At 57.7% G+C, this 17,497-nt stretch overlaps 3 protein-coding genes across 7 annotated transcripts; 1 reads left to right on the top strand and 2 right to left on the bottom strand.

Annotated features, from left to right (window-relative positions):
- Positions 1 to 589: 589 nt before the first annotated feature.
- Positions 590 to 3,344, bottom strand: LOC136557805 (aldehyde dehydrogenase family 3 member B1-like). The gene is made up of 5 exons (XM_066551966.1): positions 3,267 to 3,344; positions 2,646 to 3,032; positions 2,291 to 2,457; positions 2,013 to 2,112; positions 590 to 825 (listed from the first exon to the last, which is right to left on the bottom strand). The coding sequence occupies exons 2-5, from the start codon at positions 3,004 to 3,006 to the stop codon at positions 632 to 634; spliced, it is 822 nt and encodes a 273-aa protein (XP_066408063.1). The 5' UTR covers positions 3,007 to 3,032; positions 3,267 to 3,344; the 3' UTR covers positions 590 to 631.
- A 2,123-nt stretch (positions 3,345 to 5,467) lies between these two features.
- LOC136557519 (aldehyde dehydrogenase family 3 member B1-like) lies at positions 5,468 to 16,553 on the bottom strand. Of its 4 annotated transcripts, none has more exons than XM_066551482.1 (11): positions 16,476 to 16,553; positions 11,630 to 11,839; positions 11,116 to 11,278; positions 8,938 to 9,048; positions 8,730 to 8,850; positions 8,542 to 8,627; positions 8,265 to 8,346; positions 7,714 to 8,100; positions 7,379 to 7,545; positions 7,105 to 7,204; positions 5,468 to 6,034 (listed from the first exon to the last, which is right to left on the bottom strand). In XM_066551482.1, exons 2-11 carry the CDS (start codon positions 11,821 to 11,823, stop codon positions 5,841 to 5,843), a joined length of 1,605 nt encoding a protein of 534 aa, XP_066407579.1. In that variant the 5' UTR covers positions 11,824 to 11,839; positions 16,476 to 16,553; the 3' UTR covers positions 5,468 to 5,840. The 4 variants fall into 4 exon arrangements, with proteins under 4 accessions (XP_066407579.1, XP_066407577.1, XP_066407578.1 ...); XM_066551480.1 differs by lacking the exon at positions 16,476 to 16,553 and adding an exon at positions 16,386 to 16,466; XM_066551481.1 differs by lacking the exon at positions 16,476 to 16,553 and adding an exon at positions 12,290 to 12,385.
- UNC93B1 (unc-93 homolog B1, TLR signaling regulator) lies at positions 13,948 to 17,347 on the top strand. 2 transcript variants are annotated; one of them, XM_066551487.1, is made up of 11 exons: positions 13,954 to 14,037; positions 14,119 to 14,260; positions 14,338 to 14,491; positions 14,568 to 14,729; positions 14,793 to 14,922; positions 15,002 to 15,095; positions 15,175 to 15,299; positions 15,372 to 15,554; positions 15,624 to 15,897; positions 16,123 to 16,241; positions 16,335 to 17,347. In XM_066551487.1, the coding sequence occupies exons 1-11, from the start codon at positions 13,954 to 13,956 to the stop codon at positions 16,599 to 16,601; spliced, it is 1,734 nt and encodes a 577-aa protein (XP_066407584.1). In that variant the 3' UTR covers positions 16,602 to 17,347. The 2 variants fall into 2 exon arrangements, with proteins under 2 accessions (XP_066407583.1, XP_066407584.1); XM_066551486.1 differs by having other exon boundaries at positions 13,948 to 14,037; positions 15,372 to 15,897.
- Positions 17,348 to 17,497: the final 150 nt, after the last annotated feature.

The following is a 17,497-nucleotide window of genomic DNA, read 5'->3' on the forward strand; positions in this document are numbered from 1 at the left end:
TCCCTATTAAACTGTCTTTATCTCAGCTGCCTCGTCCAGTTCTCTCCATCCGCCCACCCGGGGAAATCCCCGTGGCATTCAGCCAGGACAACCCACAGCCTAACAGAAATGGTTATCCCTTTAGCGGCACAACCAGCCCCGCAAATGGAGCACCATGGAGCAAAGGAAACTGGGATCATGGGGCAGGATAAACGGGAACATGGGTCAAAGGAAACTTGGGATCATGGAGCAGGAGAAACTGGGAACACAGGGCAAAGGACACTGATATCATGGGGCAAAGGAGACTGGGATCATAGAGCAGGAGAAACCAGGATCGTCCCAGCTCAAGGATTTAGGATTAGGGAGTTGTTGTGGACCTTCTCAAGGCAGAGTACACAATGAGGGGCACAGGAGACCCTTCTCTTTGGTGGTACCAGTGGAAATAAAGCCCCAAACAGCCAGAAAAGAGGGATATGGGACTGGAATGGAGGAAGATGTGGGGGACAAGGGACTCTTGGGGTGAGCAGGGGTACAGGGAAGTGAAAGAGAAGCACACAGGATGTTGAGAAACACCTTTCATTGCACCTGAGCACCAGGACCAGCAGCAAGAGATGTCCTGAGTGGGCAGACCCTGAGTGGGATGTGGAGACTCTCAGAGCAGGGTACAGTCACTCTTATGTGTCACCTTTAAAGTGGCCTGGATGAGCCCAAATTTCCTCTGGCTGTAGGGGGGATAGCGCGGGGCGTTGAGGGACTCCCGGCCCATCCCACGCTTCAGGCACCCACGGGGGTGGGAGAAGGTGTCAAAGCTGAACTTCCCGTGGTGCGTTCCCAGGCCGCTGTTCCCTGCAATACACAGCACAGGACCCTGGTGGGGAGCTGGATCTGGCCATCCTTTGGGTCAAAGAACCCAAAATTAGGCTCCCAGCTCTGTGAAAGCAGCACCACGCCTTCATCCAGCTGCTTTCCAAGCCATGGATGAGCTTCTCAAGAATGTGACTCAAAGAGGACCACAAAGTGACCTAGTGCACACCCAAGCTGATGTTTGGAGTGGGAAGATTAGGCTGGAAGGTGGAGAAATACTCCAAAACTCTGTCATCAGTGGATTTTACCATTTCAATTAACATGTTTAGCAACTGGATGGGCGTCACTGATGAGGTGATGGCAGCAGCAAGATGCTCCCACCAGATGAGCTTCCCTACCACAGGAATACCCTCCAAAAGACATCCCATCCATGCTGGATCCAGCCCTGCTGCAGGGGGGCAAGACTGCAGGGGTGGAGAGGCACAATGACCGAGGTGCCTTTGGCAAGGTGGGACCCAGCACCAGGGATCAATGTTGGGAGGTGAAAGCTGGCTGGCCAGGAACAAGCACAGGAAAGCCAGGCAGGCTGGCAAAAAAACAACGAAATCCACAGATGATTTGGTAACAGATGGGATAAAATGCCATGAGTCAGCCTGAGCCAGTCAGTCTTCCTGATAAAATGCTAATCATGGTTGGGGTGATGCGTTGGGTGCAGTTCCTCACACATCAGCAGCCCCAGGATAAAGGGAAGTCACTGATGCCTCCTGGCCAGCTGAGTGGGAAGAGAGGAAAAAAGGTGGAAAACAGGAGCTGGTAGTGGAGATCATCCCATAAAAAGCAGGTGTCTCCATCATGGAATCCCAGGATAGTTTGGGTTGGAAAGGGCCTTAAAGATTATTCAGTTCCACCCCCCCACCATGGGCAGGAACACCTCCCACTAGACCAGGTTGCTTCAAGCTCTGATTCCCTGTGTGGTAAACCAGACATTTCCATGGATCCCGGGAACACAGAGCTTGGGATGGGGAATATGGAGAGAAGGAACCTCAGGGTGCTCCATGGTTGTCCAGCAAAGCCCAAGAGCCCAAGATGAAGCAAAGTGCTTCTGGAGGAGAATTTCCCTATGGACTACTGAGCCCTCTGGAGCTGAGAGTTCCCCCTGAGACCCTTCCTGACCATGGGTGGGATCACACCTGGCTCCCAATGGCCAGGATTGGGGATTTTAGACCTACCAATGCCTCCAAAGGGCAGTGAGGGCAGTGTCACATGCATCAGGGTGTCGTTGCCACAGAAGCCACCACTGCTTGTCCTCTCCAGGACCCGGTTCACCACCTGGGAGTGACGTGAAGAAGATGAGACATGGATCTCCCATCCCATTCCACTAGTTCCAAACACAGTCCATACCCCCTGACTAGGGCTGTGTGCTGTAAGGGAAGCACTTGGAGCACAAACATGGCTGGATACAGCTACCAAGAAGCACAGGGCAGGTGTAGTCCTGGCTTGGCTCTACCTTGTCATCTGAGGAGAAGGCATAGACAGCCAAGGGCCGCTCCCGGCTGTTGATGAAGTCAATGGCTTCATCCACGTTGGTGATGATGACGATGGGCAGGATGGGCCCAAAGATCTCCTCCTGCATGACGGGATCTGAGGGCTGCACATCCACCAGCACGGTGGGAGCTGCAGAGAGGAAACCTGACAGCATCAGCCGGGCACAGAGGTCGGAGATGGCACCTTGGTGATCCCCCAGGACACATCACCTGTACCAAAGGCCACCTGGCCAAGTACCCAGTTCCCCTCATACTCTTCTCCAAACCTGGAATGTGCTCCATGCAAGGATGCAGATGTGAGTGACCCCCAAGCCTCACCGATGTAGCGCTCGGCCTCGTCCGTCTGTCCCCCGATGGCCACGCGCCCGCTGCCCAGCAGCGCCCGCAGGCGCTGGAACTGCTTGTCACTCACAATGCGGCCAAAGTCCGGGGATTCTCGGGGGTTGGGGCCATAGAAATCATTGATGGCCTTTTGCAGGGCTGGGAGCAGCTTCTCCTGCATCTCCAAGGTGCAGAGCAGGTAGTCAGGCGCGATGCAGGTCTGCCCCGCATTGAAGAAGCGGCCCCAGGCCACACGTCGTGCCACATTGGTCACATCACAGGTGTCAGACACGTAGCAGGGGTTCTTGCCCCCCAGCTCCAGTGTCACCGGTGTCAGGTGCTTGGCAGCGGCTGTCATCACAATCCGCCCCACCGGGGAGCTGCCTGTGGGTAGGGAAAACATGGATTGAGGTGGGAATCCCACCAGCCATCGCACAGCTCTGGGATGTGGCACTGGGTCCCACCAGACCTCAGATACACATCCCAGATCCTCCAACAGATCCTGGTACACATCTCCAACCCAATCCCTGCCTTCTTCTCCAGGGATGTCTGGAGGGAATTCATCTTCCTCCTCACACAAAATCCAGGCAGGGCTCTGCTCTGTCCCATGGGACGTACCAGTGAAGAAGATGTAGTCAAACTTGTTCTCCAGCAGCCTGGTGGTCTCCTGCACACCACCAGTCACCACAGCAAAGCACTCCTGCAAGGAAATGAGAAAGGCCCCCTCTTGTCACCATCTGTCCCCACCAATAGCACCCTGGGAGGCTGGGACACTGGCTGGGCATGGAGGAAGGAAGTTGGGCAGTACATGGAACCAGAGATGCTGTGTGAGGCAGGCTCAGAACACAGGGGTGCCTCAGCCATGCCACAGGGATGGGGGAAGAGTGTCCCACCTTGTCCAGGTACCTGGGCAGCGCTTCTGCCACGAGTCTTTCTGTCTTCTTGGACACCTCAGAGGGTTTGACAATGACACAGTTCCCTGGCGAAGACAGAGAGGATGTTGGAGCTGTGACATGGTGACAGCCAGCCCCTCTATGGACGAAGTGCCCTCACCAGTGCTTGGCACTGCTGGGATCCTCCAGGCCAGGGGACTGGAAGTTTGGGCTCACCGGCAGCGATGGCCCCGATGAGGGGCACCAGGAAGAGTTGAATGGGGTAATTCCAGGGCACTATGATGAGCACCACCCCGTAGGGGTCCTTGCGGATGAAGGCAGAGTCCAGCTGCATTGCCTGTGGGACACCCGCCACATCAGGTCCCACCCTGCACCACCATCCCACCCAGCTCTGCCTCCCATCCTCTCTCTCCCCTCTCACCAGAATCCTGTCCACCTTCTCATCCTTCATCCAGCGGGACAGGTTGTTCAGGGTCTCATGGAGCTCATTCTTGCACACGAGGATCTCAGATAATTCGGTTTCAAAGGGTGCCTACAGACACCAAGGATGCAACATGTGACCTTGGCATATCCTGCAGCTCTTATCCCAGTGCTCCATAGTGTTTTGCCCAGGACTTGGGGACTGGAGCCCTCTACATCCCATGCTGGATTCAAATCCCTAAGGGCATTGAGCACCCCCTGTGTCTGCAACATGATGCTTTTAAGCACTGATTGCTTAAAAATAGGAAAAATTATGCAGATCCCATTCATCCAGACAACAGGAAGAATAGGGAGGGTGTCCAAAGGGACTAGGCTGGGGAAGAGAAAACAATGAGCCCTGTGTGGTATTAAGGCTCTGGCTACAGAGCCAGGGGATCTGGGCTCAGGGAGTCACAACCTGGGTGAGCCCCGTGGGAGGAAAGGGGGTGACATCAGGTGGGAAGTTCAGGGCAGGGAGCAGGGACAGAAATCTGGGATTAATTTGCCCAGGGAAGAGGGAAACTGAGGCTGGTGGGTGTGGGACTGGTTATCCCTGTCAAGGTGCCGCTCACCACACCCTCTGTCTATGGCAGAGCATGGATGGACTTTGGAGTACGGGTGACAGTGACATGCTTCATCTCAGTCTCCCAAATCCAGAGGCTGTGAGTCCGAGGCAGAGCCCAGGCAGGGCTGGAGAACCCAATGAGAGGAGGACAAAGCACCCCCAGCTGGGCTGTAGGAGCCTCTCAGCTCCTCCGGCCACCAAGTCCTCCTGTTCCTGTCCCCTCTCACCTTGCCCAAGTCAGAGGCAGTGGCATCCATGATCTGCTGCTTCTTGTCATCCAGGAAGCGTCCCAGAGCCTCCAGCTGGGCCACACGGTATTCCATGGGCCGAGTCTTCCCAGAGAGCCAGGATGCCCGCAGGTGGCTGACCAGCCCTGCAAAGGGGTTCCTGCTGTGGGGACAGGGGTGTTAGAGGGATGCCAGCCCCATTCCAGCTCCTCAGAGCTCCACATCATCCCAGCCCAGCATCCAGGTGCCACTCCAGAGAGAGGATGGAGCACTGGGACCCCTCCTGCCACCCGTCCGTCCCTCCACACTGTCACCTCAGGGTGTCACCATCCACACTCTCGTTCCCAGCATTGCCCTCGGGGGCTCTCTTGGCCTCGCTCTCAGGAAGCTGGGGGAAGACAGTTCCAGTCTCCATGCTCCCACAGGTGCAGCATGGGATGGTTGCACCGGGGTTATCAACCACAACTTCTCTCTTCTCAGCTAACACGGTGGCTGCCAGCTTCCTGCCCTGCCCTCTGGCTGCCTTCCCCTTGCCTGCCCTCTGGCTGTCCTTCCCCTTGCCTGCCTGCCCTGCCACACCTCCCTTCCAGCTATAACTGCTTGGGGAGGGAAACGCCCCCCAACCCTCCCAGCACCCCCCAGACCAGAGGAGGGAGGCACAAAGAGAGGCTGGCAGAGAGTTTGATGCAAAGTCTTTACTACAGGCAGAGTTACACGGAGCAAAGAGCAACAGCAAGGAGGGAGAGAGGTTCATTCCAAAGGAAAAGTCCGTATGAGGGGAGATGGGACTGATGGGAGCACCTCTCCACCAGAAAGAGAAGTTTGGACTAAGAAAAAGATTTTGGTCATTTCAGCTGTGTCCTGGAAAATGGTTTGGAGCAGAGGCCACAAAGGGTGCAGGAGAGGATGTCCATCCCGGCTGTCTGACATGCTCCAGCGAGGCAAAGGACACAGCGAGGAAGTGGGGAGTGTGATGAAGAGGGAGAGTGGGACAGTTCCAGTTCTTCCCGCTGACTCCGTGGCATCTTCAGAGCAGGGCACGGCAGCCTCAGAGCAGGGTGCAGGTGCCCCTGCGCTTCACCTCGAAGGTGGTGGTGAGGAGCCCCAACTTCTGCTGGGTGTAGGGGGGGTAGCGCGGGGTGTTGAGCGTCTCCAGCCCCATGTTCCGGTGCAGGCAGCCACGGTGGAGGGAGAAGGTGTCAAAGGTGAACTTCCCATGGTATTTTCCCAGGCCACTGTTCCCTGAAACACACAGGACAGGTCCATGCTCAGGATGGGACTCTGTTCCTGATGATGCCTTCTCCAAGCATCAAAATGAGGGAAAAAGACAACTACGGGATTTTCTGAGCAGCACAGACATGGTGGAGGAATTCCATTTTCCAGTGCCTCCTCCAGGTATATCATGCTCAGTCCAGCCAATCTTGCTGCAGCTCAGCAGTTTGGAGGCCCCAGCATCTCCTTTTTACCCACTCCATTTATCTACACAAGCTTTGCTGGGTTCTGCAAGTCTTGATTTCACTCCATGATGCTCCACCGTATCTGCCCACAGCTGGAGCTGTTCGACCCTCTTCCCGGAACTCTAAAAGCCTGGAGCCACATTGGCAACACCAGTTCTCCCAGTTCCTGTGGCTGGTTTAACTGGAGGTTAAGTGACTTCTCAAGGAAGCTTTGGTGCCATCTCACCCCAATGACTTCAGCCCCTTCACCTGCTCTAAAGTGGCTTTACCTAATAATTGAAGGTGGTTGGTCTGAATCATTCCAAATTAAGATAAGTTACGGAATGGGAAGTACAAAAAATTGTTCCCTGAGCCACAGGCAGGTGAGGAATTAATTGTCTGGGTGTTTCATTATGTCTGACTCAGGTGCCAGCGCCGACAGAGATGCTGAGCAAGAGCAGCACCAAATGAAGGGACTTATCCCAGAAATATTTTGGGAAGAGATCAAGTCATACGGAAGTATTCTGGGAAACAACATTCCTGTATTTCTGTATCCCTGGACCGTGCTGCACCCACAGCCCAGAGCTAAGCAGCCTCACTTTTCACCTGAAAAAGCAAAAATTGGTGCCTCTGGAGACCAAAAATTTCTTCTTCTCCAAGATCCTGGAAGAGTTTCTCCAGGTTTTCATAAGCACTTTGTTCCTAGTATTTTGTCCTAAAAGTTGGAATGAAGGTACAACCTGGCTCCTGAGGGACATTAAGGAATCCAGGCCAGAACCACACTGGCTGGAGGAAGAAACTTCCATTCCTCACCATGGCTCAGGCCACGGATCACACCTGGCTCCCAATGGCCAGGACTGGGGATTCTGGACCTACCAACGCCTCCAAAGGGCAGCGAGGTCAGTGTCACATGCATCAGGGTGTCGTTGCCACAGAAGCCTCCGCTGCTCGTCCGCTCCAGCACCTGGTTCACTATCTGGGAGGGAGCAGAGAAGGTAGATGAGGGGCTTGCACTTGGCAAACATTACCCAGTTTACCCACCAGATGTTCCCAGAGTGTCTGGGCTCTAAAGACCCTTCAGAGCGCATCCTGGGGCTCGTGGAGGAGGTGCCCAACTTCCCTCCCCACTTTTTCTGCTCCACAGACACACCTTGCTGTCGCAGGAGAAGGCATAGAGGGCCAATGGCCGTGGCCGTGCGTTGATGAAGTCAATGGCTTCATCCATGTTGGCGATTACAACGATGGGCAGGATGGGCCCAAAGACCTCCTCCTGCATGGCAGGGTCCGAGGGCAGCACATCTGCCAGCACGGTGGGAGCTGCAGAGAGGATCAGCCAGGCACAGAGGTTGGAGATGAAACCTCCCCTCAGGACCCATTTTTAAGCACCCCTAAAACTCTTTTCCCTCTAGAGCCTCCCCTCTCTACGCAGACCCGCTGAAAACCCCCAAGGTGCTCACCAAGATGTGAGTGACCCCCAAGCCTCACCGATGTAGCGCTCGGCCTCGTCCGTCTGTCCCCCGATGGCCACGCGCCCGCTGCCCAGCAGCGCCCGCAGGCGCTGGAACTGCTTGTCACTCACAATGCGGCCAAAATCTGGGGATTCTCGGGGGTTGGGGCCGAAAAACTCGGTGATGGCCTCACGCAGGGCGGGCATGAGCTTCTCCTGCATCTCCAAGGTGCAGAGCAGGTAGTCGGGCGCGATGCAGGTCTGCCCCGCGTTGAAGAAGCGGCCCCAGGCCACACGTCGTGCCACATTGGTCACATCACAGGTGTCAGACACGTAGCAGGGGTTCTTGCCCCCCAGCTCCAGTGTCACCGGTGTCAGGTGCTTGGCAGCGGCTGTCATCACAATCCGCCCCACCGGGGAGCTGCCTGTGGGTAGGGAAAACATGGATTGAGGTGGGAATCCCACCAGCCATCGCACAGCTCTGGGATGTGGCACTGGGTCACACCTGACCTCAGATACACATCCCAGATCCTCCAACAGATCCTGGCACCACATCTAGGAGGGCTCTGCTCTGTCCCATGGGACGTACCAGTGAAGAAGATGTAGTCAAACTTGTTCTCCAGCAGCCTGGTGGTCTCCGGCACGCCACCAGTCACCACAGCAAAGCAGTCCTGCAAGGAAACAGAAAACATCCCCTTGTGTCACCATGTGTCCCCACCAACAGCATCCCAGGAAGCTGAGACATTGGCCGAGGATGGAGGGAGGAGGTTCTGCACATAGATGATGTGTGGGGATGGTGGGTGTGAGGCAGGCTTGGGAACACCATGGTCTAGGAACAACAGACAAGGACAAGAAGGGCTTCTCACACTGTCCAGGTAACAGCTCAGAGTTTCAGCAATGAGTCTCTCTGTGTTCTTGGAGATCTCTGAGGGTTTGATGATGGCACAGTTCCCTGAGGGAAGATGAACAGGACATCAGCACAGTGACATGGTGACAGAGACCCCTGTGGAGATCCTGGCACTTCCAGGCCAGGGGACTGGAAGTTTGGGCTCACCGGCAGCGATGGCCCCGATGAGGGGCACCAGGAAGAGGTGGATGGGGTAATTCCAGGGCGCTATGATGAGCACCACCCCGTAGGGGTCCTTGCGGATGAAGGCAGAGTCCAGTTGCATCACCTTTAAGGAAGAACATGATCTCAGCACTGCCTTCCCCACCAGCAATCCCTCTCCCCCACTTCGCTTTGCCCGGAGCTTCCTTCTTACCAGGTTCTTGTCCACGTGCTCATCCTTCATCCAGCTGCACAGGTTGTTGAGGGTGACATTGAGCTCATTCTTGCAGAGGAGGATCTCACTGAAGAAAGCCTCGAAGGATGGCTGGGGACAGACATCATGGAAGTGCCACCCCATCACTGACCCCATCATTGACCCTGTCACCCTAACACAAACCCCATTACCCAACACCAACCCCATCACCCTAGGAGGCATCTCTCCCTCCTTCCAAACATCAATAGCAGGAGGATGTCTTCAGCAGAAGTTTCCATCACCTCCTGTAACTCCTAGGGAATATCAGTGACCCAGAAATTTTATGAAAATAGTTACTTGGCCAGAAGGAAAAAAAACCCTCAAAATTTAAAATTCTCATGCTATTTGTCAAATTCCTGAGCTCAGCACTGTGAACTGGCAACAGAACCCTGAGCCAAAGCAATGTCACCAAAGCTCCTGAAGAGCTGGTCCTGGTGGAAGGCATCCTTCCCACTTGAATGTTCAAGCTGGAAGCAAAGCCCCAACCTCCCTTTCACTGCCTGTGGACTAAAGCTGCACCTTTTAGTCTTAAATTTAGTCAAAGTCTTAAGACCTTGACTAAAGGGAAGTAATAAAAACCACAGCTTAAACCCCTTGTGATGGAGAAGTGGGTCCTCTTGATAGTTGCGGAGCACAGATTGGGATCATATCATCCTTGCAGGAGAAGTGAGAAGACACCAGGGATAGCCCAGCAGGCTCACTGGAGCCCCTTCATGACCTGGGGAGCAGGGGAGCAAAGCTCCTGTGCTGTGACATCATATTTTGGACTCCTCCAACCCAAAACCACCCCTGGATTGGAGTCTTCCTCCCATCTCCACACCACTTTGGAGTTGGGAAGGCTGGTTGCTGATTCCCAGGATCTTCCACCACCAAGAGACCTTCAGGTCCCCAAAAGGCAGCTGCCAGGAGGTGCAAGGACCCTCTTGGAAGCGAGGGCTCAGGAGACATATGAGATAATGGAGTGAAGCAACGGGGCCATTCTCAACCCAGGATGACGATGGCATCACCAGGATAAGGAAGATGATGGTTCATTAAGAATTTTGATGAGATACAAAGGTTCTGAGATAGGACATTAAGTCTGAGGTCATCCCAGTGCCACCAATCATGGGCACCAGAGAGGAACTGGCATTGCTGGAGGTGAGACACCACCTCAGCTACGTAAGAGCAGGTGAAGTGTCCATCTAGCTATGAGGGCCCGGCTGCATAACCAGCTCATTACTGGACAACCGGATCTAATTAGGAGTAATTAGGAAAGATGATGGACACACTCAGAGCACTGATGCCTATCAAGGCCTGGCTGAAGAAGAAGGCCTCACCTCCAACAAACAAGGCAATCAGGAGCCTTGGGAGATGGCAGGACAGGGAAAGACATCACTGAGGGCATGAGCCACTTCACTGATGCCGAACAAAGAGGTGAGGATTCATGGAATCCTGGAATGGATTGGCTTGGAAGGGACCTTAAACCTCATCCAATTCTGCCCCATCATGGGCAGGGACACCCTCCACTAGCCCAGGTTGCTCCAAGCCCCATCCAGCCTGGCCTTGAACACTTCCAGAGATGATGAGCTGCGACCACTAGAATTATCCATAGTGTAGATGCTCCCACTTCACCAGCAGATCATCCAGGAGCTCCTGGCATGCCACAATACCCTGAGCCATATCCAGAGCCCTGCCCATGCCACCATGCCAGTGAAACCAGTCCCTTGGAGGCCCTGGGAGGAATGTGCAGTGCCAGCACATTGCACAATGCCAGTAATCCTGGGCGTGCCAGGCTGGCCAGGAGCACCCCAGGATGTCACCCTTGTGGAGGTCACGTGGACCCGCAGGATGCAGACCAGAGTGTGAAACGCTTCCACCTCGGCCGGTCACCGATAGGCCAACAGGGCCTTTGCCTGGTTTCAGGGCACCAGGGATGGGATCAACAGCACAGTCCCTCCACTATCCCTGGATCTGCAGGGATCCAGCACTAAGAAGATGCACCAGCCTGGGAGCACATCAAGGCATCAAGGGGGAATCAGGACCCCAAGGAAGGGACAGCCCTGTGCCCAGACACTCACAAGGATACAGCACCCGGACAAGGGAGTCTGAAGGACTTCAAAGATGTGATGCCAGTAGCCCCCAATTCCCAGCCCCTCTTACCTTTCCCATATCCAATTCAGTGGCTTCCAGAATCTCCTGCTTCTTGTCATCCAGGAAGCGTCCCAGAGCCTCCAGCTGGGCCACACGGTATTCCATGGGCCGAGTCTTCCCAGAGAGCCAGGATGCCCGCAGGTGGCTTACCAGCCCTGCATAGGGGTTCCCACTGCAGGGGTGAGGGTGTTAGAGGGGACCCAGCTCCATTCTACCTCCCCAGAGCTTCATGTCATCCCAGATCCACATTATCCCATTCCAGCATGAAACTGGATCCCGGATTCCCTGGGGACAGTGCAGGGAGTCTGCACACACCTGTCTCCCTTGCTGCTGGGAGCAGCTCAACACAGCACCATTCCCCGCTGATCCTGTCTTCTCCCTTGGGCTATGCTGGGACATGGTGGCTCACAGACCTCAAACTTTTCCCTCAGCACTAACCCGGGGTCCCCGTTGCCCTGGCACTGCCACAGCTTCCCCTGCCCACCTCCCTGTCTCCCTCCTGCCCCCAGCCCCTTGCTCTCACCATGGAGTGCTGCAGACCATTGGAACTGGCCCCTTCCCAATCCCGCTGCTTCCACTGCACCCAGCAGCTTTCCCAGGATCTTTGCCAGGATCACTGCCCGTGCTGCTGCACTTGCCGCAGCCCAGGAGCTGCTGCTTGGGGGGCTCGAGGGGCTGCTGCATGCCAAGCTGTTGGAAGGAGCTGCCAGTCTCCATGGAGAGCGTGGTGGCCCTGGGGAGAGAGAGACACTGCGTGGGTTATGCCAGGATGGAAGTGCTGGAGATGCCGGCTCAATCCCAAGAGGAGTCACCTGCGGCACCTTTGAAGAGCAGCTTGGTGCTCGGGGCCGTCCTGGTTGTGGGGTGACTCAGCCCAGAGCAGCTGCCAGAGGCCCTGGGAGATGCCTGGGATTCCTGGGATAATCACCATCCTCTGGACACTGACCTGCCCAGGTTGCCCTGCTGATTTAGGGTCACCTATGGGGACCTCAGGGACAAGACACCCCCAAACCTGGGGAGCAGAGCTGCAGCCCCCCATCTGTCACCCTCTCCCTCTCCATGCCCAGACACCCACCCTTCCTCGAGGGAACACCCCCTGTGCCCCACAGCCCCCACCAGCATGGGGGGTGTCAGAGGGGTGCCATGCAGGGAGTGCCAGCTTTGGGGACCCCGCAGTGCTTACCTGGGAGCTCGTGTGGAAGCTGGAGGAGCGCGAGGCCAGGCAGGCACTGCTGAGGCTCGGGGTGAGGGTCCCTAAATGCTGTGGGGCTGGGCCCCATGGCCAGGGGCGGGAAAGATTGGGCCCCGCCTCCGTGGGGCTGGCAGTGGGGAAAAGGTCTGGGATGGGATAGGATAGAATGGGACCTCCCCCTTGGGATGGTAGAAGTCCCATGGCCACCTCACCACCACCATGAACCTTGACCCATTTGGACCCCACAGACATCCTTCATCCTGCTCCCATGACCACCCTGTTCCATGGGGGTCCCACAGACACCCCTCATCCCGCTTCCCAAGGGTTCCATGATCAATAGACACCCACCATGCTGCTACCATGACTACCCTGGCCCATAGGGGTCCCACCAATACCCCTCATCCTGTTTCCCAAGGGTTCCATGATCAATAGACTCCACTCATCCTGCTCCCAGGAAGGGCCCTTTGCCCCAGCACCCCAGGGTGGCTCCCATTGCCTGGGGTGTGGGGGGCCCTCAGGAACGGGTGTTGCCCCTGCCCCACCGCCATGACCCTTCTGGGGCTGTTCCTTGTGTATCCCCCCTATCCTGCAGAAACCAGCACCCTCCCAAGAGTCCCATCCCAAGAATCCCCCGCTACCGGCTGGGCCAGATCCTGTCCCGGAGATGTCAGTCACCCCATCCGCCCTGCCCAGCAGTCCCCTCGCCCTGCCCCGGGGCACCCCGCCGTGCCACGCACCCGGGCACCCTCCCAGCCCCAGCTCTGGGGTGACACCAGGATAGGCACGTGCCCTACACCCCCCGATTGGGGTGTCCCCCCGCCCAGGCACTCTGGCACATCCCCCGGACCGGAAAGGGGAAGCGAAAGCAGCAGGGCACAGCACCCAGTGCCACGGGTACCCCGAGGAGGCAGCATCCACCCCGAGGCCTGGTGGGAGCGCTGGGGAGGCTGGGGGGTCACAGGGGAGCGGAGAGGAGGGTAGGGCTGGGGTGCTGTGCGATGGGGGAGCAATGGGTGCTGTGCGGGGGGGCCAGGGTGCTGTGCGGGTTGGGGTGTGATGAGTGCTGCAGAGGCCGCGGTGCTGAGAAAGGACGCGGGTGGGGGGCACTGAGGAGGGCGGGCAGGGACCGGGGGGGGGGAATCCGGGAGCGGAGGGGAGGGTCTGGGAACGGCCCCTTGAACCATCTCCGTCCCGCCCGTGCTAACCGAAAGAGGAAGCAGCTCCCGCCCCGCCCCGCCCCCGAGAAGTTCCGGCACGGGCAAGCGGGGCTGGGGTCGATGTGACGGGGCGGGGGGGCTGTGAGGAGGCTGGGGGTGCTGAGCCCAGAGGTGCAGTTCTGGGCAGTGCAAAGCTGGGTAGGGGGCACGGGATTCAGGGGTGCAGGATCTCAAGGTTCACAGGGGTACGGAACACAGGGGTGCAACCATGAGTGCATGTTCAGGGTGTGCAGAGCACAGAGGTTCAGGGCTTGGGGATGCCATGTACATGGGTACACGGTGCTGGATGTAGGGGTGCAAGGGCTGGGGGTGCTGGGCATGAGGGTGCAGGGTCTGTGTGTGCAGGTCCCAGGGATGCAAAACATATGGGTGCAAGACTTGGGGTGCCAACAGGGTTCCTTCCACCCTGACACCATCCAGGGCTCTCCAGAAGCACTAATGGAGAAGGACGTTGACAGCTGCCAGGATGGGGCCAAGATAGAGCCAAGCACCAAGCTGGGCACCGAGGGGACAGAGACACAGGTGAGACCAGGGGGACATCCGTGGGGGGAAGCAGGCATGTGGTGGCCATCCCCGAGGGGTGACAGCTGCAATTACCCACAGCTGGACGATTTTGTGGGTCCTCACCCTGACTACAATGAGGAGGAAGAAGAGCAGAAGTACTTTCGCCGCAAACGCCTCGGTGTCATCAAGAACGTGGTGGCTGCCAGCCTGGCTGGTACTCTCACTTACAGCGTCTACCTGGGTATGGGACCTCCCAGGGACCCCCAGAACAACTCGGGGTGTTCAGGGCATGGGGTGACCACCCCTGGACACCCCCAGGTCTGCTTCAAATGCAGCTGATCCTTCACTATGATGAGACCTACCGGGAGGTGAAGTACAGCAATATCCGGTTGGAGGACATTGACCGCAAGGTGCTGATGGGCATCAATGTCACACCCGTGGCAGCACTGCTCTACACACCCATCCTCATCAGGTACAGCCCCACCACACTCCCCGCCAGCATGGATCACTGGCATGGCCACCCACGCTTCCACTCCTTGTCCTGGCAGGTTCTTTGGCACCAAGTGGGCCATGTTCCTGGCGATTGGCATCTACGCCCTCTTCGTCTCCAGCAACTACTGGGAGCGCTACTACACGCTGGTGCCCTCTGCAGTGGCCATTGGCATGGTGATCGTGCCCCTCTGGGCCTCCATGGGCACCTACATCATGCGGTAGGCATCGGAAGGGTGGGTGGGGCGTGCATGGGGTGCTGGCTGACCCGCTGCTCCACGCAGGATGGCCCAGAAGTACTATGAGTACATTAACTACAAGGAGGAGCAGGAGAAGGAGAAGCAGCGGGCACCACGGGACGCCTGCAATGCCTACATCATCATCTTCCAGACTGTCTTCTACTCCTGCTTCCACGTGAGCCCCGGTGGGGTGGCTGGGATGGGCGGGGGATCACGCCAGCAGCACTGAGCATGCACCCCTCTACATCCTGTAGTTGAGCTTCGTCTGCGCTCAGATGCCCATGGTCTTCTTCCTCAACAACTACCTCTACCAACTCAACCACACGCTCTTTGCAGTGAAGCACTGCGGTGAGGCTGCGGGCGGGGCGCGGGGCGGCACCGGGAGCCCCCCGGTTGGGACTAACCACGGCCTGTGCCCCTCTGGCAGGGACCCTGAGCCATGGCACGCTGCCTGGTTTCAACAAGACGGTGCTGCAGAGCCTTCCCCGCAGCGTCAACCTCATCATCGTGGAGAGCGCCTTGATGGGTGCCGCCTTCCTCGCCATGCTGGTGGTGAGCGCCGGGGCGGGAGGGGACAGGGATGGGCTGGACAATGGCAGGACCTCACCTGCCGGCGCTCCGCAGGTGCTGGTGCTGTGCGGCGCGGCGTACCGGCCCATGGAGGAGATCGACATGCGCAGCATCGGCTGGGGCAACATCTTCCAGCTGCCCTTCAAGCACATGCGGGACTATCGCCTGCGGCACCTCTTCCCACTGTTCATCTACAGCGGCTTCGAGGTGCTCTTTGTCTGCACTGGATTTTCCCTGGTAGGATCTGTAATGGGGTGGGAGGTGACGGAGTGGGGACAGGTGATGCTGAGCCTCTGCTCTCTGCAGAACTACGGCGTGTGCGCGCTCGGGCTGGAGAGGCTGGCATATCTCCTCATGGCCTACGGCTTCTCCGCCTCGGTGTGCTCCAGCCTGGCCCTGTGCATGCTGCGCCTGCGCCGGCACATCCCGCTCCTGGCTGGAGCCCTCATCCACTCTGTGCTCCTGGTGACGCTCTTCTGCTGGGCGCCGGAGCCCCGGTGCCTGGCGCAGGCACCGCTGCTCTACAGCATTGCCGCACTCTGGGGCACCGGCAGTGCCCTCAACAAGACCGGAATCAGCAGTGAGTAGTGGGAAGGTCCTAAAACAGCCTCTGTTGTCCCCAAAACGCCTTGGGGGTCCCCAAAACAACCTGGGTTGTCCCAAGTTTTTCCACACATCCTCTCCTCATGCACCACGAGTTTGTAGTCTCAGTCCTTGGATCCACGGGACAGACTCACTGTGATTGTCCCCCCTGCCAAGGGGACACACCACAGGAAGGGGACACTGATTCCAGTCTCTACCACAGTCCTCCTGGGGATGTTGTACAAGAAAAAGGAGCGCCAAGACTTCATCTTCACCATCTACCACTGGTGGCAGGCCCTGGCTATCTTCACCGTCTACCTGTGGTCGGGGCTGCCCATGAAGGTAAGTCCCAGATATGCCCCAGCCCACTCTGAGAGATTCCAGGCTTTTTGGGGACACACCCCCACACCAATCCCAAAACTCTGTGTGCCGCAGGCCAAGCTGTCTATCATGCTGCTGACGCTGGTAGTGGCAGTGGGGACATACCTGTGGATGGAGCGGAAGGTGGCGTGGAACATGGAAGTCCGGCTGCCCCGTATCCCACGCCCACGCCACAAAACACGTGGATACCGCTACCTGGAAGACAACTCGGATGAGACTGGCTCTGACGGTGACGGGGACAAGGAGAATGATGACAGGCACCCAACTGAGGCCACCAGGGAAGACGAGCTGCCAAAAGAGGACGGGGAGCTGCTGGGATAGGGACAGCCTGTTCTGGGCCCCATCCTGCTCTTGGTACCTGAGGGGGTTCCACAGCTCCCCCTGGGTGGGCCCAAAATTCTGCAAACCCCCTCAGGTCAGGCTTGCAGCCCCCGAGCTAAGCCTAAAGCCCCCAGGCAGCCCAGATCCCCCCACATTGGCTGAAGGACCCCCACACTGGCCCATAGATTCCCTAGATCAGATCCAGAGCCTCCAGATTGATCTACAGCCCCCAAATTGTGGGACAGCCCCCAGGCAGGCCCATAGCCCCTCAAATTATGATGTAGTTGCTCAGGTCAGACCTGCAGGCCCCCATGCCAGGCCCAGAGCTCCCACACACAAATCCACAGCCCCTCATACAAGGCTCACGCCCCCCAGGTAGATCCACAGCCCCCCAAATTTGGCCAAAGGCCCCCCCAGGTGAGGCCCACAGACCCCTGAGCAGATGCACATTCCCTCTAGCAAGGCTTGCAGCCCCCCGCAATGTCCTGCAGACCCCCAGCCCTCTCGTATTAGCCCATTAGCATCCAGACCCCGCAGGGCTACCCTGGAGCCCCCAGGCAGGTAGACCCCCTCCCAAACTGGCCCACAGCCCTTCAGACCAGACCCACACGCGCCCCAGGCAGACCCTGCAGCCCCCCCTAGGTTGTCCCGGAGCCCTTCTAGCTCAGCCTGCAGTCCCCAGGCCGGCCCCGCAGCCTTCTCGACCTATCCCATCCCCATTTTCCTTCAATAAACCCCCTCCCTCCCTCCCTTGGCCCTCACCTCCTCCATCCTTCGGCCGCGCACCCGAAGCGTCCCCTTCCCGAAGCGTAGACTACAGCTCCCGGCGTGCCACGCGCTGCCCCGCGCGATGGACGCCGGGAGTTGTAGTCCCCGCCACGTGGAAGACGCCTCCA

This window comes from Molothrus aeneus, chromosome 6, assembly GCF_037042795.1.
Source record: "Molothrus aeneus isolate 106 chromosome 6, BPBGC_Maene_1.0, whole genome shotgun sequence".
NCBI classification, from domain to species: domain Eukaryota; kingdom Metazoa; phylum Chordata; class Aves; order Passeriformes; family Icteridae; genus Molothrus; species Molothrus aeneus.

Bases quoted from the DNA above. Each gene is read 5' to 3' on its own strand.
- LOC136557519 (XM_066551483.1), bottom strand. From the start codon at position 12,145: ATGGGGGGCTGCAGCTCTGCTCCCCAGGTTTGGGGGTGTCTTGTCCCT. The intron at 9,049-11,115 runs GTAAGAGGGGCT...GTCTGTCCCCAG, and splicing joins CTGAATTGGATATGGGAAAG to CCATCCTTCGAGGCTTTCTT. The intron at 6,035-7,104 runs GTAGGTCCAGAA...TGTGTGTTTCAG, and splicing joins GCTGCCCTTTGGAGGCGTTG to GGAACAGTGGCCTGGGAAAA.
- LOC136557805 (XM_066551966.1), bottom strand. From the start codon at position 3,006: ATGACAGCCGCTGCCAAGCACCTGACACCGGTGACACTGGAGCTGGGG. The intron at 2,458-2,645 runs GTGAGGCTTGGG...TCCTCTCTGCAG, and splicing joins CGAGGCCGAGCGCTACATCG to CTCCCACCGTGCTGGTGGAT. The intron at 2,113-2,290 runs GTAGAGCCAAGC...CGTCACTCCCAG, and splicing joins CCTTCTCCTCAGATGACAAG to GTGGTGAACCGGGTCCTGGA.
- UNC93B1 (XM_066551486.1), top strand. From the start codon at position 13,954: ATGGAGAAGGACGTTGACAGCTGCCAGGATGGGGCCAAGATAGAGCCA. The intron at 14,492-14,567 runs GTACAGCCCCAC...TTGTCCTGGCAG, and splicing joins TACACACCCATCCTCATCAG to GTTCTTTGGCACCAAGTGGG. The intron at 15,300-15,371 runs GTGAGCGCCGGG...GGCGCTCCGCAG, and splicing joins CCTTCCTCGCCATGCTGGTG to GTGCTGGTGCTGTGCGGCGC.